At 40.2% G+C, this 24814-nt stretch overlaps 1 protein-coding gene across 1 annotated transcript; it reads left to right on the top strand.

Moving 5' to 3' along the window:
• The first annotated feature begins 443 nt into the window (after positions 1-443).
• Positions 444-22212, top strand: CYP17A1 (cytochrome P450 family 17 subfamily A member 1). Its single transcript, XM_075216238.1, has 8 exons — positions 444-809; positions 2887-3025; positions 12085-12314; positions 12977-13063; positions 14493-14705; positions 17707-17876; positions 20367-20470; positions 21179-22212. The coding sequence occupies exons 1-8, from the start codon at positions 495-497 to the stop codon at positions 21454-21456; spliced, it is 1536 nt and encodes a 511-aa protein (XP_075072339.1). The 5' UTR covers positions 444-494; the 3' UTR covers positions 21457-22212.
• The last annotated feature ends 2602 nt before the right edge of the window (positions 22213-24814 follow it).

The raw sequence follows: 24814 nt of genomic DNA on the forward strand, positions 1-24814 counted from the left end.
TTACCGTACTAACGGTAATGCTTTTTTCCGCGGCGGAAAAAGTTAACAATTGAATATGCCCCTGTATATCCTAATTAACCCCTATCCCATGTAACAATATTTAAAAATGTTAGTCTGCTTACAAATTGATTGCAGCACATATGTCTACAAGGCTGGAGGGAGTGGGCTGTGCAGAGAGGGAATGAGAATCAGCTGAGGGGTGGGGCGCTCATTTAAACAGCAGACTTTAAGATTTCAAATCTTAAAATTAAAATCTTAAAACTGACATGTGTGCAACTATTTAAAATATGACAGAAACTTGTGCTGACATTTAACCACTAAGAATATTTGCAATGTAACAACTTTTTTTTAAAGTACTTGTTGGGAGCATGTATAATTCCTGCAATGCAAGGGTTAATGATCCCTCAACCCTGATTGGCTGCTGTGAAGAGTCCTACCATATTTATTTGCACTGTCAACTGAAATAATCATTTCAAGGTAAAGAAGACTCCAGCATGATTGTGTGGCTTGGTGGTGCTTTGCTTCTAGTCTTTGTGCTAGGTCTTATCTCTTTCTGGAGATTAGGATTACGGAGCCAAGGAAATGTAAAGTACCCCAAGAGCTTACCTTCATTGCCTGTCATCGGGAGTTTACTTCACCTTGGGAATCGCCTCCCTCCTCACCTTCTTTTCTGCAGTCTACAGAAAAAGTATGGCAGCCTCTACTCCTTTATGATGGGTTCTCACTATGTAGTTATTGTGAATAACCATGAGGATGCCCGTGAGGTCCTGCTGAAGAAGGGGAAAACTTTTGCTGGGAGACCACGTGCAGTGAGTAACCATATAAACTACAGCTTTATTTGTTAATATTTGTGTTAGAGCGCAATACTTCATAGTCATTCTTTACTACGAGCATGTGAGGCTGAAAACTGTCATTTAACAAGTCTCTGAATTGTAAGTTCCCATAAGAACTATGTATGTTTTTAGGACCTAATGATAGAGACCAAATCAATTTCAGGACTGGTCCTGTCTTCTATATAAATTATTTCAATTTATAATTACGTGTTCTTATCTGCAAACATCATAAGAGGCTAATAAACTAATAATCTTAGTAAAAAGGGTGTTTTATAAATTGGATGATGTACTATTCTGCATGAGACCAGTTGTGCAATACATTTAATTACTGGATTTAAAAAAAAGAAAGAAAATGCCTGTAGCCTTCCCTAATGCTAATTTAGAGGGACAATGATTCAGGGTCAAATATTCTATTATCTACACATTGCAATCTTCAAACATTTCAAAACAAAATTATCTCAAGGATTTTATATTATGCAGAATATACGCTCCCATGTTATCATGTTATTTCTATTAACAGCATTGAAAGGTTACTAGGCTTTATTAAAGTGACGTTTGTGAATTGCAGTATCAGTGCAGTACATTTCAATGACCTCCGTGACCATTCTACCTAGAAGGACTGCAAGTAGAGAGGAGCACTGTAGTACTAGGTAGGCAGGTAGACTATTTATAAGATGTTATGTTGGGAGAGTGAGAATGTAGAGTATGATGGGAAAATAGTGTGTTTATGTATGTGTATTGGAAGTAACTTTTATTGTCTAGGTAGCCTCTCTATCCAAAAAACAATAGCTAAATCCATCCATAACACTTTTTACCAATACAATCTCTATGGCTTAAATAGATATTTCCCTAATCGAACCTCCACCCCTATCTTAACTTTAATGTTACAAGTAGTAAGATTTACATGTTACAAAGGAGGAGTTTCTTAGAGACCCAAAAATTGATAATAGCTTGTGGGGCCGAGGCACTGATGTTGTTCACCTCATTCTGCTATCTGTGATGCCCTATTTCTGTTATGAGGTGGGAATGCTGGGGTGGTTTTGAACTGCAAAAATCTAATGTTGATACACATGGGTGTGGAACAGGGCAGCGCACTGGGTAGTGTGTCAGTAGTGCCAACTGTGAGCGGGTCACACAAATCCATAATGAATTTGGGTAGCGTGGGTTCATTCATGGTAAATAGAGCAGAGGTCAGAGCAGCACGGAATCATATGAGGAAGACAAGCCGAGGTTTAAGGCAGGCTGCACAGGTTCAGACATGGAAGGGAAGATCATTTCTGGGTGGTCCGCAGAGCATGTTATCCCTATACATAGGAGCCTTCAAATTCCTCCAGGTGTTGCTATCCCTGTGCACAGGAGCCTACAGATTCCTCCAGGTGTTGGTATCCCTGTGCACAGGAACCTACAGATTCCTCCAGGTGTTGCTATCCCTGTGCACAGGAGCCTACAGATTCCTCCAGGTGTTGGTATCCCTGTGCACAGGAACCTACACATTCCTCCAGGTGACGTTATTCCTGTGCACAGAAACCTACACACTCCTCCAGGTGACGTTATTCAGGAGCCTACACATTCCTCCAGGTGTTATCCCTGTGCACAGGAACCTACACATTCCTCCAGGTGACATTATTCAGGAGCCTACACATTCCTCCAGGTGACGTTATTCAGGAGCCTACACATTCCTCCAGGTGTTATCCCTGTGCACAGGAACCTACACATTCCTCCAGGTGACGTTATTCCTGTGCACAGGAACCTACAGATTCCTCCAGGTGTTGGTATCCCTGTGCACAGGAACCTACACATTCCTCCAGGTGACGTTATTCCTGTGCACAGGAACCTACACACTCCTCCAGGTGATGTTATTCATGAGCCTACACATTCCTCCAGGTGTTATCCCTGTGCACAGGAACCTACACATTCCTCCAGGTGTTGTTATCCCTGTGCACAGGAGCCTACACATTCCTCCAGGTGTTGTTATCCCAATATACAATGCTCATTTATGACTTTCCTTCAGTGGTCTATCTTTAATGAATAATTCTGTTCCTTTGTCCTCAAGGTGACAACTGATGTTTTGACAAGAGATGCCAAGGATATTGCCTTTGCTGACTACAGTCCCAGTTGGAAGTTTCACCGTAAAATGGTTCATTCAGCATTGTCCATGTTCGGGGAAGGGACCACCGCCATTGAGCAGATCAGTGAGTAAATGAAAAATAACATGACAGATGGGTGTACATCAGTAGAGGCATGACGGCTAATATATAGGAAGCTGACTGTATACAAAGTACCATCAACTGCTATATCCAGCAAGACAGTCGGACAGGAAATTTAAGGTAGGGACATATTATCTGTCAATGCTGCCATATGCATTGTGAGTGACAATACTGTACATTATACCTGCACACCTCATTCTCGTGACATACTACCTGATACATAATACATGCTCCTATTCTTTCTGATGGATAGTAAGGCTAAGTAACAATACAATGAAAAAAGGAAAAAAAAGAAACGCAGATTAAAGGGTAATACAGGCTAAATCTAAGACCATTTTTAGTAGTGGGAAAGAATATGCTTAAATTATTCAAACTGATTTGCAATTTTTTCTTATTCAAAGGCCCTGATCTGTTTGTGGTTAGATTTGAGTTTGACTACTGCAGCTGAATTTGCTACACTTTTTTTTTTTTTTTTTTAATTCTTAATTGAAATTCCAGTTTTAAAGTTGATGACATTTCAACAGCATTTGATAATCTCTAATAGGAAGACAAACTGGCACACTCTAGGGCAGATATAGAAGGCCTCATTCATCAATAAACACAAAACGAACGTAATGTGGGCTTTTTAAAAAAAACTTACATCGGTTATAAACACGTCCGTATTAAACAAGGAGCGGATCTAAAGATAAGTCTGTTGATGAATATGGGTCTAGGTCCGCTCTGCTCTAACAGACAAGACACTGCAGGATGCCTCCAATATATACGTGGAATATCAAGTCACAAAATAATGCACAGAAAAAAAACCTATTCAATGTCACTTGTTAATATAGTCATTAATGACAAAACATTTTTTCTCCTTTATAAAATACATTGGGATGTTCTTAATGTCTGCTGTACATAAAATACATTTTACAGTTGCTCCTGATATCAAATACATGTTCTATACATATGCATATACATCCGTCATCTCTAGTAATCGACACTTACACCAGTGCTGTAGCTGCTGCAAGTGATACGACTGAATAACACGTACCTTAAAGATGCCCGAAGCTTGGATCTGATACTTCTGCGTGCGCTCGAGCTTGGCACACTCTTACTATACATTGACTACGTGAATACGCCTATCCCCCTGCCCGTTCCGCCCCTGAAATCGTAAGTTGTAGTAAGGGTCCTTTGCACTCGAAGATAAATTGAGCGTCGCTGTGATCTCTAGCTTATGCTCCAGTTTTGGGCCTGCGCAGAGAGGGCGATGTTACGCAACGTGCGCAACATATCTGTATTTACGCTCCTTAAAGATCCAGGTACATTGTGAATGATTTTCAAATTAAATTGAACTGTTCTGGCGTTCAAGGAAAGACAAAATAATACAGCTCACTACAGCAGTGATATAAATCGTAACTTGTCTGGTCTAGATATACATAAATTACTATTTAACTAATTTTTGTAAGTGAATAATATAGTCAATGTTTAAAAAGTCCAACCTGACATGCTCCCTCTAGTGGTAAAGCATGATAATACTTGTTCAGTTGCTTCAAAATGCTTCTTTAATATCTGCTATATAATATTAGTGGCAATGGGAACATATTTATTCCTGTTAAGTAAACCTTTTAAAAAGATCTGCTTTACTTTAATCCTTGTAGAAGTAGATATAAATCCGTCATATAGGGCAAAGTTAAGAGCAAATCAAGTTACTGGGTGCAAAATTTGTATTTGGGCAAACTATTTGGTCCGTTGGGGAGGGGGGGGGGGGGGGGAGAGGGGGGAGTTTTGCCCCACTGTAAAACCCAATGTAAAAAATAAAAATGCCCAGTGTTTGTGTGCAGAGTGTAAAGCATACAAGATTTGCCCTGCATGTAAAAAAATATAAGAAATGGCACTTGCATCTCTTACCGTTTAACATGGTTTGTCCAGAAACAAATTTTGCACCCAGGCTGCTTTTATATTGAACTGTAAATATGTCCCAAAAATTGGAATGGAAGATTGTTCTGCATGCAGCTCTGGTGACACTTAGTGGCCAGCCCTTGTAAGTGCGATCGAAAAAATGTTGCCGTTATTGGACCAGAGTGCTAATAGTAACTTAAGACAGTCTCTGTCCTTGTGTGCACGCCTGTACCGGCAGTTACTGAAATGCCTAAACGCACATATAAGAAACTTTTTGTATTAATATGTAATATCAAAATGTTTTGTTTTACTTTAAATTAAATCAGGAGTAGTGAACTTTTTTCTGCAAAAGGCCATTTGGATATTTATAAAATCATTCGGGTGTCATACAAAATTATCAACTTAATGCTGCTTTTTCTCTCCTTCATCTGTCCCCTCTTTCATACTGCACCCTTCATGCTGCTATTTCTCTCCATTATCTGTCTCCCCTCTTTCATACTGCGCCCTTCATGCTGGTTTTTCTCTCCTTCATCTGTCTCCTCTCTTTCATACTGCACCCTTCATGCTGCTTTTTCTCTCCTTCATCTGTCCCCTCTTTCATACTGCACCCTTCATGCTGCTATTTCTCTCCTTTATCTGTCTCCCCTCTTTCATACTACGCCCTTCATGCTGGTTTTTCTCTCCTTCATCTGTCCCCTCTTTCATACTGCACCCTTCATGCTGCTATTTCTCTCCTTTATCTGTCTCCCCTCTTTCATACTACGCCCTTCATGCTGCTTTTTCTCTCCTTCATCTGTCCCCTCTTTCATACTGCGCCCTTCATGCTGCTATTTCTCTCCTTTATCTGTCTCCCCTCTCTCATACTGCGCCCTTCATGCTGGTTTTTCTCCCCTTCACTTACCATTCTATTGCCTTCTTTTTTCTCTTCTTCTTGTGGCTGCTCCCTGGGAGATCCGCACTGCAACTGTCGGGCGTAATGATGTCACGCCCAACATACTGTGAGCGGGGAGGAGTGCGCTGGTCCACTTTTTATTTCATTTTTTTTCCCTTTGGGGCAGAGAAGCGATGGATGGCAGAGGGCCAGAACAATTGATGTCCTGTTACAGCCGCCAGTCAGACGTTCCCCACCCCTGACTTAATTTAATACTTTACTTTCTTTTCATAAATATAATTTAAACAGTACTGCATAAAATGTCAATCCAAGAACAAAACATGTTTTAATATTGCTGTCCTGTGATGTTGTTACCAGAACAAAGAAATGTCCATTTGTGCCGCCACAGCTTCTGTAGCCTGTAAGCAATAGTTAGTGATTGAGCCTGTAGGGCTCCCATAGGTTTTGTATAGTACACATATAGAAAATCAGATGTCTATAATACAGCAACTACTGGCAAAGAATGACTGATGTAAGGCAGGTAGAATACAAGTTATTGAATGCGGAGAGACAAGCTGCAGTTTGTCATGGTAGTGTTTCAGTGCACCTAAGCCTGTTATGTACAATATTAGTCTTGGTGGACCTTGGAGCACTACAAATCCCATCATGCCATGTATACTGAATTTGATTTGCACTTGAAATATTCCTCCAAATAGTAACCTATGAAGTCCAGAGAATAAACATAACTGGTAGATATTTATCATCATCTTCAACATTTATTTATAAAGCCCCAGCAAATTCCGTAGCTCTTTGCAATTAGGAAAACAGTAATAAAACAATCGTGGGTAGTACAGACAGACAAAGAGGTAAGAAGGCCTTGCCTGCAAGCTTACAATCTATGGGAACAGAATGTTATTGTGTATTTGGTTAATGTTAAAAAATGGGGACACAAATCTTTAATACCTGGGACTGTGCTTGGAAAGAAGGGACTCCTGGCTATTATTCTCAGGATTTGAACCCAGGGATGTTGATGCCCATGGAAGCAGCTCTTCTGGGATTGGATGCTGGACAGCTACTTTCCAGTTTCTACAGGTCAATTCCTCAAAATATGTGGCCACAGATCATTATATTTGTACAAATGCACCTAGTTGTCTGCTGTGACCATTACAAGGAGCTCCACCCACATCCAGAGTTTTGGGACTGCACTCTGAAAAATGTTCTGCGTGACTCTTACAGGTCCAACTGAAAAATGCACATAATGGTAAGAGAAAAATGTAACTTTAAAGTCCAGCCCATTCATACTTTATGACCATCCCCTTTATTCATTTAAAATTTCCCATTTACTCCTAAATTACTGTTCAGTTTAGCCCATGTATGTCCTAAGTAAATTAGGAAATGGGAAGGACATAGGGACTATTTCATAGTATAACTCCCTCATTTATGGCACCCAGACTGGAAGGTGCAAAGTCTACTCCAAGGCCTGGTTTCCTCTACTTTCAAAACCGTTTATCTTTACATATAGGGTGAATGCCCACGGACAAGAAATGAGCCAGAAATGCTCTTTCCCTTGAGTCTTATTTAAATATCCTGACTCACAAATTGAAATCTTGCTTTTGCACGTGAGTATAAAATGAGATGCACAGAGATGCCTACCTGGACTGAAGGTTCTCGTATCAGAACACGCTATTTTTTTTAAAAATAATTTTAAGTGCAATTCCATGCGCATTACATAAAATAGACGATGACTGCGAATAAAAGGTATTTGCAACGTAAGCCCACAGTTTTGTACTTTCATAAAACACCCTTTGTCAAGCTTTACTTGTGTCTGAGATACTGAGAAGTTTCTTTCTGCATTCTGTGGCTCCACCTCTGACTTCCTTCTTAAGCCGCTTTTGCACTGGTTTCATAGAATAGTATTTTTTTTCACTATAGTTACCTGACCTATTATGCTGGCTGCTGACCTGTGTACTGTTACGATCACAGGGAATTTCTAATGAACCCCCCAGTCTTCACCAAGAACCACGGCAAGGCGGGATGGATTTTGCTGCTGGAGGCTCGCAGGTTGTGGTCCCTAGGTTAGTCCACTGTCATGATAGGTAGTAGATGGATGGTAGTGGCAAAGGACCAAATCATCATCTCCACTATCTGGTGGTAGAGGCTCCACAGACCATCGCATCCTGTATCCTGAACTTACTGTGTATCGGTCCGTAGACTATTGCACCCTGTATCTGGTACCTCCCGAGAATTGACTCGCAGACTTTTGCACCCAATGTTACTCTTCCTGTGCTATTATTCCTGAGTTACCACTCTGCCAATCCCTGCTGTCTCAACTCCACCAGTATCTCTTGCTACTCCTTTCTCCCAGGTCTCATTGGGTTCTCCTCCTGAGGGCTGCAACCTGCAGTGCAGAGGCTGCGGTGTCCAAATCTTCTTGCGGGTATCCCTGACGAAGACCATCTGCATTGTTTGACTCACCGCCTCGGGCAGGAGTAGCACCAATCCTAACAGGCCGAAAGGATCTAAGTTATCCCTGTCGACCCTGACAAATACAGCTTGTTAACGGATAACCTTCTGTCTTACTCCCATTATAGTGGCTACTGACCTGTGTACCTGAAGACTTATTATTATTGACTATGCTTTTGTCTTAACCCTAATATAATGGTTACTCATCTGTGTACCGATTACAGTTTGTTACCATGTACACTTTTGTCTTACTGCTAATATACTAATTACTGACCTGTATACCAAATACAGCTTGTTACCATATACACTTCTGTCTTCTGACTCCTATTACACTGGCTGCTGACCTGTGTATCTGAATACAGTTTATTACTGACTATGCTTTTGTCTTATCCCTAATATAATGCTTACTAACCTGTGTACCAAATACCAATTACAGCTTGTTACCATATACACTTCTGTTTTACTGCTCATACTGGCTGCTGACCCTTGTAGCCTAATACAGCATATTACCGACCATGATTGTCCTCTTACTCCTATTATGCTGGCTGCTGACGGATATACCGAACCAAATCCATTAACTGTCTACACTTCTAGTTCTGTGTCTATTGCATCTGTCTGTGCAGTATCAGCTACAGGACTCCGATCCTGATTCCAGATCATATTATATTTCTCACCCTATACATCTTAACACATCCTCATTCCTACATATAGATCTATTCCAAGAATTTTCGACCTCATTTTCATTTTCACTCATCTGTCTGTTGAAACCACGTCTATGTATGGATACTGGTCTGCAAGCACCCGATGTACATAGAAACATTGTTGGTTTAGATAAGGAATGTTTAGTGTCATCTGTAGGACTGACCGGAACATTGCTTGTTTGTTACAGTATTTAAAATAGTTTTGCTTTTCAGAAGTTGAGTAATTATTACCGTTGACTAAGTAATGAACTGAAATGATAATAAACAATGTTTGGTTAACTGTGAGGCTATATATGAAGTAACGACAAATGCAGGGACAACAATACATTCTATAGTTTCTAGAATTATGGCTAGGTACATACAAGTTATGTGCTTCATATACTAACTACCACCGGAACCATTAACCTTGCATTAAATCGCAGGTAAAATGTCTAGTTGGAAATTTAAAGGTATAAGTTGATCTTTGTAGTTTAACAAAAAAAATGTTTTTGAACTCTACATAAACTTTAATTATTTAGATATATGGAATTGAAAATTTTAACTTGGGGTCAATTTAACTCTGCATTTTTCACATATGCATTAATGAAAATATGCAAGGATGGTATATGTTTTGAGCATAATAGACTTAAGGACTATTCAGAACATTTCCAGGGTATCCCTAAACAGCGGCAGAGGTGGCTAGATGAAGCTCAGAACAGTTGTCATGTGGTTTGACATATAAATGTCCGTAGATGGATAATGCAACCTCTACAGTGAAATGTAAGGATATTATCATCAACATAATTATCAACATTTATATTGCGCCATCATAATCCGTAGCGTTGCACAAATGGGAAGAAGGACAGTAATACAACAATACAGGGTAATTTCTGTCAAACAGACAGAAAGGTCAGAGAGCTCTGTTGCAAGCTTACAATCTATAAAGTTCTGTTACCATCTATTATTATTATTATTATTATCATTTATTTGTTAGGCGCCTCAAGGTTTCCGCAGCGCCGCACATAGTACAAACAGTAGACTATACAGGGTATAACAGTACAGAACAATAAACAAAAGTACCAATACTTCAGAAACTCCAGGCAGGCAGATGCAATAGACACGGAGCAGAAGAACAGGTATGGAGACAGGAGGGAAGAGGGCCCTGCTCATACGAGCTTACATCCTAAGGGAGGGTTAAACAGACCAGGCACAAGAGGAGCCAGTTGAGGGAATGGGAGAGAGGGGAGAATGAGTGGAGGAGATGGGGGTTAAGCGGATGGTTGGTAGGCTTTGAGAAAGAGGTGAGTTTTGAGTGCACGTTTGAAGGAGCACAGAGTAGGAGAGAGGCGGATGGAGCGAGGGGGGTCATTCCAGTGAAGGGGGGCTGCACGGGAAAAGTCCTGGATTCTGGAATGGGAAGAGGCGATCAGAGTGGAGGAGAGGCGGCGGTCATTGGCCGAGCGCAGGGAGCGGGTGGGAGTGTGAATGGAGAGGAGGTTAGAGATATAAGGGGCAGTAGAGTGGGAGAGAGCCTTGTAAGTGGTGGTGAGGAGTTTGAAAAGAATTCTGTAGGGGAAGGGGAGCCAGTGTAGGGCAAAGCAGAGAGGGGAGGCAGAGGAGGAGCGGTGTGAGAGGAAGATGAGTCTTGCGGCCGCATTGAGTATAGAGCGGAGGGGGGAGAGACGGGAGTGGGGGAGGCCGGTGAGGAGGAGGTTGCAGTAATCCAGGCAAAAGGACATTGATTTTATACACGTTATGAAATGTAAGGTGGCTTCAAACATTCTTATATTCAACAGTAGTGAGTGTATTATTCCTTATATAGTTTATAGTATAGACACCACTGAAACTCCTGGCTGACGGGAGAGCTAGTGGTTCTTATCACATTAGAAGAGAATCTAGAAAGTCTTTTCTGTGTCCCCAAGGTCTGCCTTGGTATAAATGAAAAAAGCCTAAAGGGGTTGACACTTATTTTTGCTATCCCTCCCTCTTTCCATCCAGAGCTGCCTGCTGTTGATTACAGCCAGGACTCGGATGTTACGAGCAAACAGTTCTACTTACATCTGTTTGGTGGTGGTTCCGGGCGGCTTCCTCAGGCTCCTGACGAGTGATTACTGTGTAACGTGCTATGTGAAAGAAAATTCTATTATGACTTATTTTTTTTATATACAGTAAAACTAATCTGGAAAGGAGGGAGGGATAGGGAACATAAAAATAAGTAGAGAAACCATTTAAAAGACAGGACCTGTGTTTTCCTCAACTGTACTACATTTTGCTGTGGACCACTAGACAATCGTTGTACATTGACAGGAAAATCAAATCAAAGAAGTGCTGGTGCCTTCATCTTAGAATGTGAATACAATACACATATGTGGCATTCCTATAAGCCGTGAAAAGTAGCTGTGTAAATCGTTGGGTATATTTGCAAAGTTACACTAATTGTATGAAAGTAACCAGGAGCATAATTACAGAGGAGGGTCATGTTGCCTGTTTACCTACATTACTTCTCAAAAGGTATAATCCAAAAAGGAGTTTTGACCACACTACACAATCAAATGTGATGAACCTGGCAAACACAAACCATATGAAAATGAATCTGGTCTTCAAAGTTTAAAACTCCATTAGATAAGTTAAGTGTGGAGTTACCTGTTGGAGTTTGGGGTGATGTACGATAAGTACATTTCAAAGAAAGTACTTAGAACTTTCATGGGAACTTTTTACCCCAAGGACTATACACAGGACACGCGATCACCCTCTAAGGTTAGAGGAGAGGAAGTTTCACAACCAGCAAAGGAAGGGGTTCTTTACAGTAAAGGGCAGTCAAGATATGGAATTCATTGCCAGGGAAGGATGTGATGGCAGATTCAATAGATATTTTAAGAAAGGGTTAGACAACTTTTTAGCAGAAAAGTGTATCCAGGGATACGACTGTTAATTAAAATGAAGGATAGCAGTGGATATAGGGAAAAAAATAGGACTGCAATATTATGTCTGGAGGGATTTTTCCCGATTGAAATAGATTGGCGGTTGCTTAATCTGGATCAATTTCAAATATAAGAGAGGGATCGCAGGAGATCCAAAATAGGTTGAACTGGTGTCTATTTTCAACCTCATCAATTATGTTACTCAGTGACGTTATCTCTTTATCACAGTTTCCCGTGAGGCTACCTCAATGTGCAAAACCCTCACCGCTTCCCACACCGTCCCACTGGACATGGCTCCAGAGCTGACACGAGCGGTTACCAATGTGGTTTGTTCTCTGTGCTTCAACACCAGATACAGCAGAGGTGATGCAGAGTTTGAGAACATGCTGAGATACAGTAAAGGCATCGTGGACACAGTTGCAAAGGACAGTCTAGTTGACATCTTTCCATGGCTCCAGGTATGGGTGTTTAACATTTCTTCAGGAAAATTGTGCAGGCTTCAACTCAAAATTTGATAGAGGGTTTAACCTCCAATAGAAGCACAGTAAAGCTGACCACACATGGAGGAATCCAGTGAGCTAATTTAGTACTTTTCCTCCAAAGTCTTCCTGATGCAGCACCAATTCCAAGGCCAAGCTGGGCTGGCTACAGAATTTGCTTGGCTATGACCATATCGGTGTGCTTGGATCATCTATTGACCTCACTGCATAGGCTGATTCAGTCATTTCTTCTGATTTACCAATAAAGAACAGATCTGTAGAATTTGACTCTATGTCTGTGATAATATTGAATATAAATCTGCTTATTCACTGGTGGCAGGATACTGCCCAGTTGGTTATTACTAGCATTAGCATGCAGGAGACAGGAACTTAAGGCAGACACAGTTCAAAAATAGAGCTGCAAAAAATATATAGTATCCTTTATTTAATAAAATGTAAGGTGACAGGTCCTCTTTACATATGGAATGATGGTAAATTGTGTAACTGTCCTCAGGCAGGGGGTAATCTACATTGTTCACCCAGTTGGTAAAAAACAAAACCCCAAAACTGATTTTGACAAAATAAACCACCACTACAAAAAGGTGTTAACTGTCCTATTACAATGTGTCCCTTCATGACAGATATTTCCAAACAAGGACCTAGAGTTACTGAAGAAGTCGGTGGCAACTAGAGACCAGTTTCTCCAAAAGAAACTGAAGCAGCATGAAGTAAGTACAATAGGAAAGTATAGAGGCGGAAAGGACACATTAACTTAAAAACAACAAACAAAACACAACTGTAAATATCTTTGATGCAAAGCATTTATTAATGAAATATATAGAGGAACAAATCAATGATTCACACAACCCCCTGTTAGGGTCCCCTCTAACTCTCATGAGTTACCATGCATTAACTCTAAATCTGCATAAAGTTACAGCTATAGATGTCTAGGCTGGCCTTTTTATTAATAATGCCTTGCACTCAACACAATATTATAATCATTATTAATTTGTACACAATGAAGTAATTAAAAGTACACTATAAATGAAAAATGGCATGCTCTGTATGCACATAGATAACCTTTTTCGTTCAGGACCAAAATTAAGTTTTGTTGAACTATGATATTGGCCAACATACATCTGAATCTGCTCCTCCCATTACATCTTCACCCTACCAGCTTTATGCCGTCATGCCATATTTGATAGCCCTACTCCTGTCCGTCTTGCTCCCTATTTCAGACTCATGAAATATGTATCTTTTGTGCATGAATGTACTATGAACTGTACTATATCTGGCAATCTTATTAAAAAACATTTTTTTTACATAAAGCATGCTGCCCTCATGGCTGGCAGCTATTGCATAAACCATACTACCCTCGTGACTGGCAGCTATAGCATAAAGCATGGTGCCCTCGTGGCTGGCAGCTATTGCATAAAGCATGCTGCCCTCGTGGCTGGCAGCTATTGCATAAACCATACTACCCTCATGACTGGCAGCTATTGCATAAAGCATGGTGCCCTCGTGGCTGGCAGCTATTGCATAAAGCATGCTGCCCTCGTGGCTGGCAGCTATTGCATAAAGCATGCTGCCCTCGTGGCTGGCAGCTATTGCATAAAGCATGGTGCCCTCGTGGCTGGCAGCTATTGCATAGAGCATGCTGCCCTCGTGGCTGGCAGCTATTGCATAAAGCATGGTGCCCTCGTGGCTGGCAGCTATTGCATAAAGCATACTACCTTCATGACTGGCAGCTATTGCATAAAGCATGCTGCCCTCATGGCTGGCAGCTATTGCATAAAGCATGGTGCCTTCGTGACTGGCAGCTATTGCATAAAGCATACTACCCTCGTGACTGGCAGCTATTGCATAAAGCATGCTGCTCTCGTGGCTGGCAGCTATTGCATAAAGCATGCTGCCCTTGTGGCTGGCAGCTATTGCATAAAGCATGGTGCCGGCATGCTTTGTAGCCATGAAGGAAAGCCATAAGAATGACACATATGTGGCACTTTGTTCAACATGTCTCCCAATTTTGCCACATGAGTAAAAGCAAACAGATGACTAAACATGTTGGTTGTGTCAGAGTGGCTATAAAAGTAACTCTGCAGCTGTGTTTGTGGAAGGTTGTTCTTGTTTTTTATTGTATTATTGCATATTCTGTAGGATGCGTTTTGCAGTGAAACAGTCAAGGACTTGTTGGATGGTCTTCTGAAAGCCAAATACAGCATGGAAAACAACAACAGCAATTTTCCCCATGGGATCGGACTGACAGATGATCACATCCTTATGACGGTCGGGGATATATTTGGAGCAGGAGTGGAGACAACATCTACAGTGTTGAAATGGGCAATCGCATATCTGCTGCACTATCCGGAGGTGGGGAAACTGTGTACATATCGTAGATCAGCCAGGGTGGTAGTAGTAGTATTGGTGGTATAGTTAGAAATAGGATTTGGGGAATCATGTAATTTATTTTGTTTCTACTTTGCAAACTATGAGACTCGTTATAACAGAGACTTATTGTTCTGAAGTTTCAGTGCCATAATTTGGGTTTAAATTACATACAGTAAAGAGGGATAGATTATGAAGCTTTCACATCTTCACCTTCATGACAAATGGGGGTGAAAAATTTCACCTATATGTAGGAATCCAAAATAACACCCTGCACCATGAGGAACGGTATTTAGGAGATACTAACCTCCTATCCCATCAGCTGCAGCTGGAGTAAAATATTCTTCTGACTCCGGCAGCAGGTGAATTGACCATTGCTGAGACATAAGGAGGGCTGGGGTCCTGGACACTGGACCAACTAAGTTTTGTTAATTAGGAAGAAATTTTATTGCAGAAATGTATGTTGGTGGAGTGCTTCTCTAAAGGGGACCTGTGACTAAGTTAATGCAGTTTTTACATAGTGGGCAGTGTAAGCTTGTTTTACTTTTGCACAAAGCACTGAAAAGTGATAGGTCCAATTTTAAAGACAATACTTTTTAGGTACCACAGCTAGTAAAACAGGAATTTATTCCTAGAAATATAATTAATCCAAGTCCAATAGAGGTCTAAGTTCTGGTGATGTAAATGACTTGTTAATAGTGCAAATGCCCAGTAACCATAGACACCAAACAGGAAGAAACTTATATTGCTAAAACCCAAGCTAAAAATATAATGAATAATATATATATATTTTTAAAACTACTTCACGGATCATCAGTTTAAGAGTATATGATTATAAGGTAGTAAAATTCTGCATTAAGGTAACCTTACTTCTAGTTAAATAAGATTAAAAATCAATATAAATATAAATTATGTCTTTTATTAAACAACAAAACAACAATCTACATTAGGTTGATGATCCGTGAAGCAGGTTTAATATATATATATATATATATATATATATATATATATATATATATATATATATATATATACTATATAAATGCCTAGTGGCGTGTGTGGAAAAAAAAACAAGCTGCAGCGCCACCTGCTGGGCAGAGCTATGCACTGACCTATATATTTCTTGAAGGAGAAGTAACAGTTGGGAGTGGTTGGTGGTTGCTGGGGGTGACAGTGGGGAGTTTTTAACACCTTAAGTAGCTTGATGAAGGATGTAGTAAGTTTTATTCTGTTTGATGTTCGTAACATATTCTGGGTGCCATTATCAAAGGTTCTTTTCTTTTTCTTTTAACCATAGACACTAGTCAGCATTTACTTTTGACCAATTTTGTGCTAGCTAAACAATAAGGCTCATTTACAAACTGCCTCTAAAGCCACAATGTGTTTCTGCATTGTACACCACCTTGTCCACCCAGCACAGTGCACTTCCCAGTATTATTCTTACTAAAATAGTGCTTTGTTTATCCTCTTACGTCACAAATTGTTCACGAGTGCGGGTAATCGGGAATGTTTTTATTACGTGTGGCATTTTTGTATGTTTTAATGTTTTTATTGTTCTTAGTATACCTAGAAAAATGTTTTTCTACAAATACCAGAGGATAAGGACCTTTTGTGATTAAGAAAAGACTGTGCACCCACCCGACATCCAGAGGAAACCTTCCTAAATGTGTCCGCCCCACCAGATCATTCATATAATCCTGTCCCACAAAATTAAATATTTTGATTGTGCTCCTAATCTGCACTTAGCAAGGTGCGCCCAGATCTGCCCTACTCCTGACATGGTAATGTTTTTGGTCTATAAATCCATGCGCTTATGTGTAAAAAAAAAGAAAAAGAAATGGGTGCACCTTTTGCAAATGTAGGTCAGAAAACAGCATTTGCGCTGTTTATAAGTGAAACTATCACGGTGGTTACTGCACATTTGGGATTTGATAGTAAACAAAGCACCAGTGTGTCTTTAACATATAATCCAGACAGTCCTTTTCCATGAACCACTAAAGGAAGCCTTTGTCAGACCTATTATTAAAAAAAATACCCAGAAAAAAACTTCTTTAGACCTGGACTGCATGACTAACTACAGACCAGGATCAAACCTTCCATTTCTAGGGAAGTTCATTGAGGAAGTGTTTGCAACCCAACTGAAAAGTCATCTGTCAGCTCATGATTTGTATGATCCAATCCAGTCAGCATTCAGATAGTTGACATTCAAAGTCCTACATAATCCAGGTCCTAGATAATTGAAGCAACTTTGTTTCATATAGAGATGTGTGATTATCTGATTGGCTACAGGTTGTTCTATCCCTGCCCACTTGGACTGGCAGGAGATGAAAATACATGCCAAAAATGTGCTCTGACCCCAGTCATGCATACCCTAACAACAGAACATGTGACATCATTATTAGGCATGTCAGTAAGTGTAACCGGAAGAGTACTGCACATGTACACCCTGGGAATGCCAGAGATGATCTGGCTGCTCAGCCCGATTGGTGAATCTCTGGATCTGGTCATCCTTGTAAGTGGCCAAATTGTATAGCAAGTCTGTCCCTTGGCTCTCTGCTCAGGTTGAAGGATCGCTGTGTGTGTGTGTCCAGTAAAAGGGCAGCTTTAGTTATTGAATTTGATGTTGCCTAAGGATAGACTTCCTTGTGTCTGTGTCCTATTGCTGTTGGTTGCTGTCATTTACAGGCAGGGCAATGGTTATGCATTTATTTTAACCTATGCAGGGGCAAACGCAAGATTTGTAGAGGGGGGTTTTCAAGCAAAGCTTTGTGAAGCGGGAGCAGGGTCCAGCCACCTCAATTATACAGTGCCCCAGGCTTGGAGGGGGTTTTCTAGGTACTAGGAAACCCCCCTTGGTTTGCCTATGCTATGTATATGCTACTTGTTCTCTATGGTGTTGCAGAAGTGTTGACACTAATATAAATACAGAATACACATGAATTGTCTCACTTGTTTTACTTTATTTACTGTTGTAACAAAACACCAGGTACAGAAGAAGATCCAGGAAGAGCTGGATGTGAAGGTTGGGTTTGGAAGACATCCACTGCTCAGCGACAGGAAAACCTTACACTACCTGGAGGCCACCATCTCTGAAGTCCTGCGTATTCGCCCTGTGTCACCTCTACTCATCCCTCATGTAGCTCTGACAGATTCCAGGTGGGGATTAATCTTATGTTCCTGTCATGCTGGATGATGGACAGGAAATCTATGATTGAGAATGTTGAAATCTATTGTTGTGCCAACATCAACTAAAGTAGGAGCACTTGGCCCCATCCCATGTGGACTTTTGTCGATTGAGAAATGCATAAAAATCGTGTAGTGAATTTCTAATATAAAATTGTGAAATAAACCTCGTACATTTAATAAGTATTAATATTAAATGAATATTAAAAACAAAAGAAAAAAATGAGGCCCTAATTGATAAATTAAGAACAATTAGGTCTTAATGGTTCAGTAGACAAGCAAATGTCATGTTTCTATGGAAGTCACGTGTGTATAAAGAGTCATAAGGTCCCAAAAACTTGAAAGGGAACCTTCCATCTGCAGATGTCCCCATTTTCAGATCATACTTTTTGTAATGGGGTAGAACTGGGCATATCTGGATTCCAGAACATTTTGTACTGCAAGCCCCAGCTCATCCATCCTATAACTTTTCCTGATCCTCAAAATGTGGACCTTACAGCTGCAGGTTGTCCTGCTGTATAGTGACCAGCGTCCTGAATGCAGAGTTGACATTTGAGACAGTCTATTGTACATTCCTCATGGACTCTCATTACTGTTCATGTTCCATGTTCTCCTTTGCTGCTGTTTTCATTACCTGGCTGAACTGTTTTCAGTATTCAGCACTAATCTTCCCAGTAAGTGGTATGAATGTCAGAATTGACGACCATTTCATTTTATCATTGTCCTCTCTGTTTACAATTCTGCAAATCCGATAGTATTGTTTGCTTCACGGGCGATCACAAAATGTCTGTGGTCACTTGCTAAGTTTTTAATTTGTTAAAAAAAGAATCATTCTATTTAAAAATAAATAGATATACTGTATATGTATGTGTGTATGTATATATATATATATATATATATATATATATATATATATATATATATATGTATATTCACACCCATGCTAGAGAGGTATATTTCATATAGCAATATGAGTAGATAGTAATAGGTGTTGTCTGGTAGACAGTCCAAACTCTTAAGGCATGCTAGCGTCAAGGTGGTATATGGTGGTGTGCCATACCCCCACTTCTCCTACTGCCTCCATTGTAACATTATCAAACCACTTACAATTTCCATGCTGCCACTTCTACATTTCCACAATGACCACTGATTGCAAATGTAAATGCATAGAATGGTAACTAATATAGAATAATACAGTGGAGTGAATACATTGTGATGGACTTTTGTGCTGAGAATACACTTTGTAATAACTGAAGGGGAACAATGAACAAAATAAGTAAATTATCCACATCTGGCCCATATTTTGTACATGCCATTAAAGTCCATCTCCTACCACTTTAGAATCATCCTCTACATTAAACTTAACATTCCTCCCTTTTCCCTAAAATACTGCTCAGTTTAGTCTCGTGTATATCTTAAATTAATCATGAGAAATTGAAGCAGACGATTGTCTTACAGTGGTTGTCCGCCAAAATGCAACTGAAAGGCAGAGAAAACATCCTACCAAACAAATAGGACGAGACCAGATTTTCGCCATTTCAGAGCTGGCGCAAATATCATTTCTTTTGCGTAGTGGAAATGGTTGTGCACCGCAAGGAATGCCCCTAAATATTAACCCTCACCATCTCTTTATGTCATTTTAGTCTTTATCCACATGGGAAACTTAACTTGTAAAATGCTTCAGAAAAGTAAGGCTTGCCAGTGTGGCTACCCCGTACTTTGGGAGAAACGCTCTTACTCTGTTCAACTCAGTCGGCGTTCTGTAACCCTCTTTAATGGAAATGCCCTGCCCCTCAGCCGTTTTGTTGTTTCTAAATGAGACCCATTGCATTCTATGGGCCTGAGTCATTAAGGAGAGTAAAGCATAAAAAAGGAGTAACATTTGCACCTGGGCAAAACCATGTTGTATTGGAGGGGGAGGTAAATTTAAAATGTGAGGCAGATTTATAGTTTGGGTAGGGCATGTCCTCGATCATCTTTATATTTCAATGTAATAATAAAGCTAGCAAGTATTTGTGTGCTAGATGAAAAAACAGCCAGTATTTAACTTATGTACAAAATAATAAACTGATTTGCACCCCTTGCATTGTAACATGGTTTGTCCCAAAGAACATTTACTCCTTTGCTTGCCTTAATGACTCAGGCCCTATGTGTTTTAAAGGCTTCATAACCACTAATGTTAAATTGCATACATTTATTAGCTTTTAACGGTAGTACAACACATGTAAATGGTTCTGACCATGTAACCCATTGCTTCCAATGTATGCCTATCCACTCGCATTTTTACTTGCATTCGGGTGCATTGCATTAGTTTTGGGTCGCAGTTTTCCAAATGCTGCTTGTTCCATTCAGTGCGTTTAATATCAAATCTGACGTCAATAGGTATCCAGCCTTAATGCCATTTTACCACATGTAAAATACTAATGTAAGAGTGGAGTGACATGGTTTTTATTTGTTTAATAGTATTGGAGAATACACCATTCCGAAAGACGCCCGTGTGGTTATAAACCTATGGTCACTACATCATGATGAAAAGGAATGGGAAAACCCTGAAAACTTTAATCCAGGTTTGTATCCTTATAATAGGGTGTGGTACATACAGTATGATATTGCAGCTACAAAGTATACTTTAAAGCAAATAAAACGTTCAAGCACAGCACAAAAAAATGTATAACTAAATTGAAATCTATAAATAATCAGTTTAATTACGGGAACATTATCTTGAAATATTTATTTTATGCTGTGAAGTATAATCATCATCATTGTTTATATAGCACCAACATATTCCATAGTGCTTTACAATTGGGAAGAAAAAGTAATAAAACAATACTGGGAATACAGACAGACAGAGGTAAGATGAGGGTACTGTTCTGTTATCAGTAATGTGATAGTAAGTAATAGTAAAAATCTAGAGTTGTAGCAGAGTGGACTATACAGAGTAGACCAATATGATATATAGATATATTTAATATATCTATATCTATCATGATTTATTATATATTGTATGTATTCACTCAGCTGCTATATATCTCTATAATACCTGGGCAACTGTTCCATTGGAATAAATAAAAATATAAAAGAATTATAAAAACATAAAATAAAAAGTAAAGTAAACTGTTTATAAATAGGATATACATTTCCTTTCCACATGGGTTCTATTTTCTTATAATTACTGATACTCCAGCTATTGTGTAACTACAAGGCCAGGCTGATGATGGGACTTCTAGTTCCTCAACCGCTGCTACTCTTTATAAACGACGTGTTATATATTTCAGATCGCTTCTTCGATAAAAATGGAAATCGCTTTCACTCCCCAAGCCAGAGCTACCTGCCCTTCGGAGCTGGGATCAGGGTCTGCCTTGGGGAGGCCCTGGCCAAGATGGAAATCTTTCTTTTTCTGTCCTGGATCCTACAGAGATTCACTCTGGAGGTTCCTGAGGGAGACCCTCTGCCAGATCTGGAGGGTAAGTTTGGCGTTGTGCTTCAAGTAAAACCATTCAAGGTGACCACTAAGCTGAGAGACGTCTGGAAGAATATTGAAATCCCCTCATAAGAACTGTACAGTGCCACATATGTAACCAGCAATTACCAACCAGCTGGATCTCAGAATAGTTCTGGAGAAGAATGCTTTAATCTGCTGATCTGAGGATTTCAGTGTGACTGCACATACTGTGTGCTCACTGTACAATGCACTTTGTCCTTTCACTCTTTGTTCATAGATAGTCTAAGGGTCATTAGTACCTGAATATTACAGGCTAGTTTTAGTGACCAACACAAAGCTGTCGCCTAAATACAGTGGATGCAACAATTTTGTGGGTTGAGCCAATATTCATAACAATACAACCTCACTTCACTAGAAACTAATGACATTGTGGAGGCACTGTAGTCATAATAATATCCTTTCAACCTACAAAATTGTTGCCTCCATTGTAGGTGATGAGTACTGTACAAATTATTATTTTTAATTTTTTAAGCCTAAAAAAAATCTAAAGTTCCAAATAGCCTGCATCAGTTATGGCAACTGGCAGTGATTTGAGAACAAACTGCTAAAACACATTAAATATATGCATAATTATAGATCCAGATTTAGTATTTATTTTTATGATTTGGAAACTTGTAATATAATGTTGTATACACATTAAGGCCACAGAATTCTGTGTGTGCGCTACTGATAATAAATGTTCCTACAATATTATCATGCTGGATCGGAACTGATATAATGGTTCTTCAATTACTATAACATTTCACAGTAGACTATGCATGGCATATTGTATCCTCTGCTGTAAATAATAAAGCTATTATAAGTCTGAACTATTCCATGACCAAATGTAATTTAAAATAAAAACCCCAAAACTTTCAGAGTGAGTAGATTTATCAAACCTTCTAAAGAGGAAACATAGAGGTGTTTTGCGACTTTGCCAAGGGCCAAATTGTGATGGCCAGACGACTGGGTCAGAGCATCTCCAAACCGGCAGGTTGCGTGGGGTGTTTCCGGTATGCAGTGGTTGGTACCTATCAAAAGTGACCTAAGGAAGGTGAACCAGCAACAGGGTCATGAGTGCCCCAGGCTCATTGATGAGCTCCACCATTAGATAATTTATTAACGTTAAATAGAATATCTTCTGCCTCTGTTTGAAAATCTTAGTATGTCACCAATAGGTAAACGTATCCCACCAGATGTACCTTCTGTTAAATGTGCAGTGTCAGCCATATTGCAGCAATCCAAACATACTTTTAAAAAGGAAAAAAAGACTGATAGTCTAATGTAGAATGTAACCCACAGGGAAGTGATTTCAATTACCACTAATAAAATTGCATAGGGTGCCTAAGCATTATTTCCATACCACCATGTATGATAAAAACACATTATATACTTCCAAAAATATATCCTAAAAATCCCAGATGTGGGTGAAAATAAGAATCACTGTCTCGTGATACCAAACATAAAAGTACCAGAAGTGAAGGAAGAAACAACCAAAGATAGTGTAGTATTTATTATATAAAGAGTTCAATACCCAAAATAATAGTGAATCTGCATACCAGATAGTAAGGTAATATAAGGGGCTTGTCTGGTCACTGTGTTATGTCGGCTCCTATCTGTATGACACAAAAAAAGGGGATAAACAACCATTTACTGTAGTCTTTTAATATCTAAGAAGTATAAAAAATATACACTCACAAGCATAAAATAGAAAGATGCTTACCTGTAGACCTGGTAACCCAATGCGTGTACCTATGTGTACGAGCTGAACAAGTCCCAATGGGTCTGTCAGAGGTGCAGAACCACTTTTTTTGTCACAGAATCCCAAGTGAAGGGACGCACCAGCCTCAGGGTGGATCACAGGTAAAGTATTAAATAAAAGTCACAAAAGTTTCTCCACGCATTTTGTCTAAAGGGCTCACAGTGTATGTTCCCATAAACTTCACATCAACCTTGAAATATATAAACATTTGCATGCAAATAAACACACGGAGACATGTATAAGTTATTAAAAAATGGCAGAAATTTTATTACTAGGATTTTTTATTAAACTAAACCTATGGTGGCGGAGAAAGGGCACTGCGGAACAGCTCTCAAGCTGACAACACTAGATCACTTTGGGGACTGGTGCAAACCGCCGTAAGTCCGCAAACCACGGGAAACAAATCCCTACATAACTTGCGCTGAGTTGGCGTCAGAGTGACTGCCCCTTTCAAACTCACGCTGCCCTCCCTCACCGAGCCAGACAGGGACCCTCCTCACCGAAGGACCAAAAGGAGTTACTGGTACCTCTAAGGAGGCAGTGACCTACGACAACTACCTGTGCGCCCACTAATCAGCCGCTGAACGCAGTGCCTTCCTACCCCCACGTTCACACAAAAAACTAAATTAAGGAGTGGGTGGGTGGGATCTCGTGCTGCAAAGTGAGGCAGAGCAGGAAGTACAGGCTGCTATATTCAATCAAGGTCCCTCCCACGGGAGTAACCATTGGTCGGCCAAAGCTTAAGAAAACAGGGCTAGGGAAGCAGGCCAAGAGGTACAGAGGGTGATGGAATAGTAGACGGAGCACACAAGGAAAGAGGGCCCTGCTCCTGAGAGCTTACATCCTAAAGGAAAGAGGGAGACACAAATAGGATGGTACAAACTGGGGGAGAGAGAGCCGGGACAAGGGAGTTAGGAGGAGGATTGATAGACTTTAATAAAGAAATGAGTCTTAAGTGCACGCTTGAAGCTTTTGAGAGTAGATGCTAACCTGATGGAACGTAATAGATCGTTCCACAGCTGGGGAGCAGCCCAGGCAAAGTCCTGGAGACGGGAGCATGCCAAGGGACCCTCCGCGCTGAAAGGGTCAAGAGTCATGTTCTTCGAAATAGGCAGTGACGAGCGGCCAATAGGGGTGGCACCTTCGACTAGTCGCCGACTGCACAGCTCTCCCACTCAACGATGGGATCCTTTAACGGACTCTCAGCCCGCCACCAAAACTCCCCATTAGAAAACCCAAATGGCTATTTAACTGACCGATGAAGATCCTTACACCCTCATCGGAGAGATGCACACCATCCGCACTGAAACAGGCGCACCTCCTGGGAACTGATGGACGGATGTGGTATTACCATGCCTCCAAGTGAAGTGATAACTTTACCTGCGGTTCTGTTAATTTTCTCGAAGTACCTTACGTAAATTAGGGGGGGATTGAAAACCTCCAAGAAATTCAAGGAACTATGTGTGACCAACATAATTTCATATCCGGTCAGCGCATACGCATGGCCTTTAAGTCCTCCAATATAGCAATGATTAAGGCCAATGATTTCACACTACCCACATCATTACCTCCTGCATGCACCACCAAAATGTCAGGAACGGCCACATTATGTATTTCAGCCTCTAGCAAGGGCATGAGATCAGGCTTCCCCACCCATTTCATATCTAC

This window comes from Mixophyes fleayi, chromosome 6 (assembly GCF_038048845.1).
Source record: "Mixophyes fleayi isolate aMixFle1 chromosome 6, aMixFle1.hap1, whole genome shotgun sequence".
In the NCBI taxonomy this organism is placed as follows: domain Eukaryota; kingdom Metazoa; phylum Chordata; class Amphibia; order Anura; family Limnodynastidae; genus Mixophyes; species Mixophyes fleayi.

What these genes read in the sequence shown, in the direction of transcription:
- CYP17A1 (XM_075216238.1), top strand. Translation starts at nt 495, where the DNA reads ATGATTGTGTGGCTTGGTGGTGCTTTGCTTCTAGTCTTTGTGCTAGGT. An exon ending in TTGCTGGGAGACCACGTGCA is followed by an intron (nt 810 to 2,886) that starts GTGAGTAACCAT and finishes TTTGTCCTCAAG; the next exon opens with GTGACAACTGATGTTTTGAC. An exon ending in AGAAACTGAAGCAGCATGAA is followed by an intron (nt 13,064 to 14,492) that starts GTAAGTACAATA and finishes CATATTCTGTAG; the next exon opens with GATGCGTTTTGCAGTGAAAC.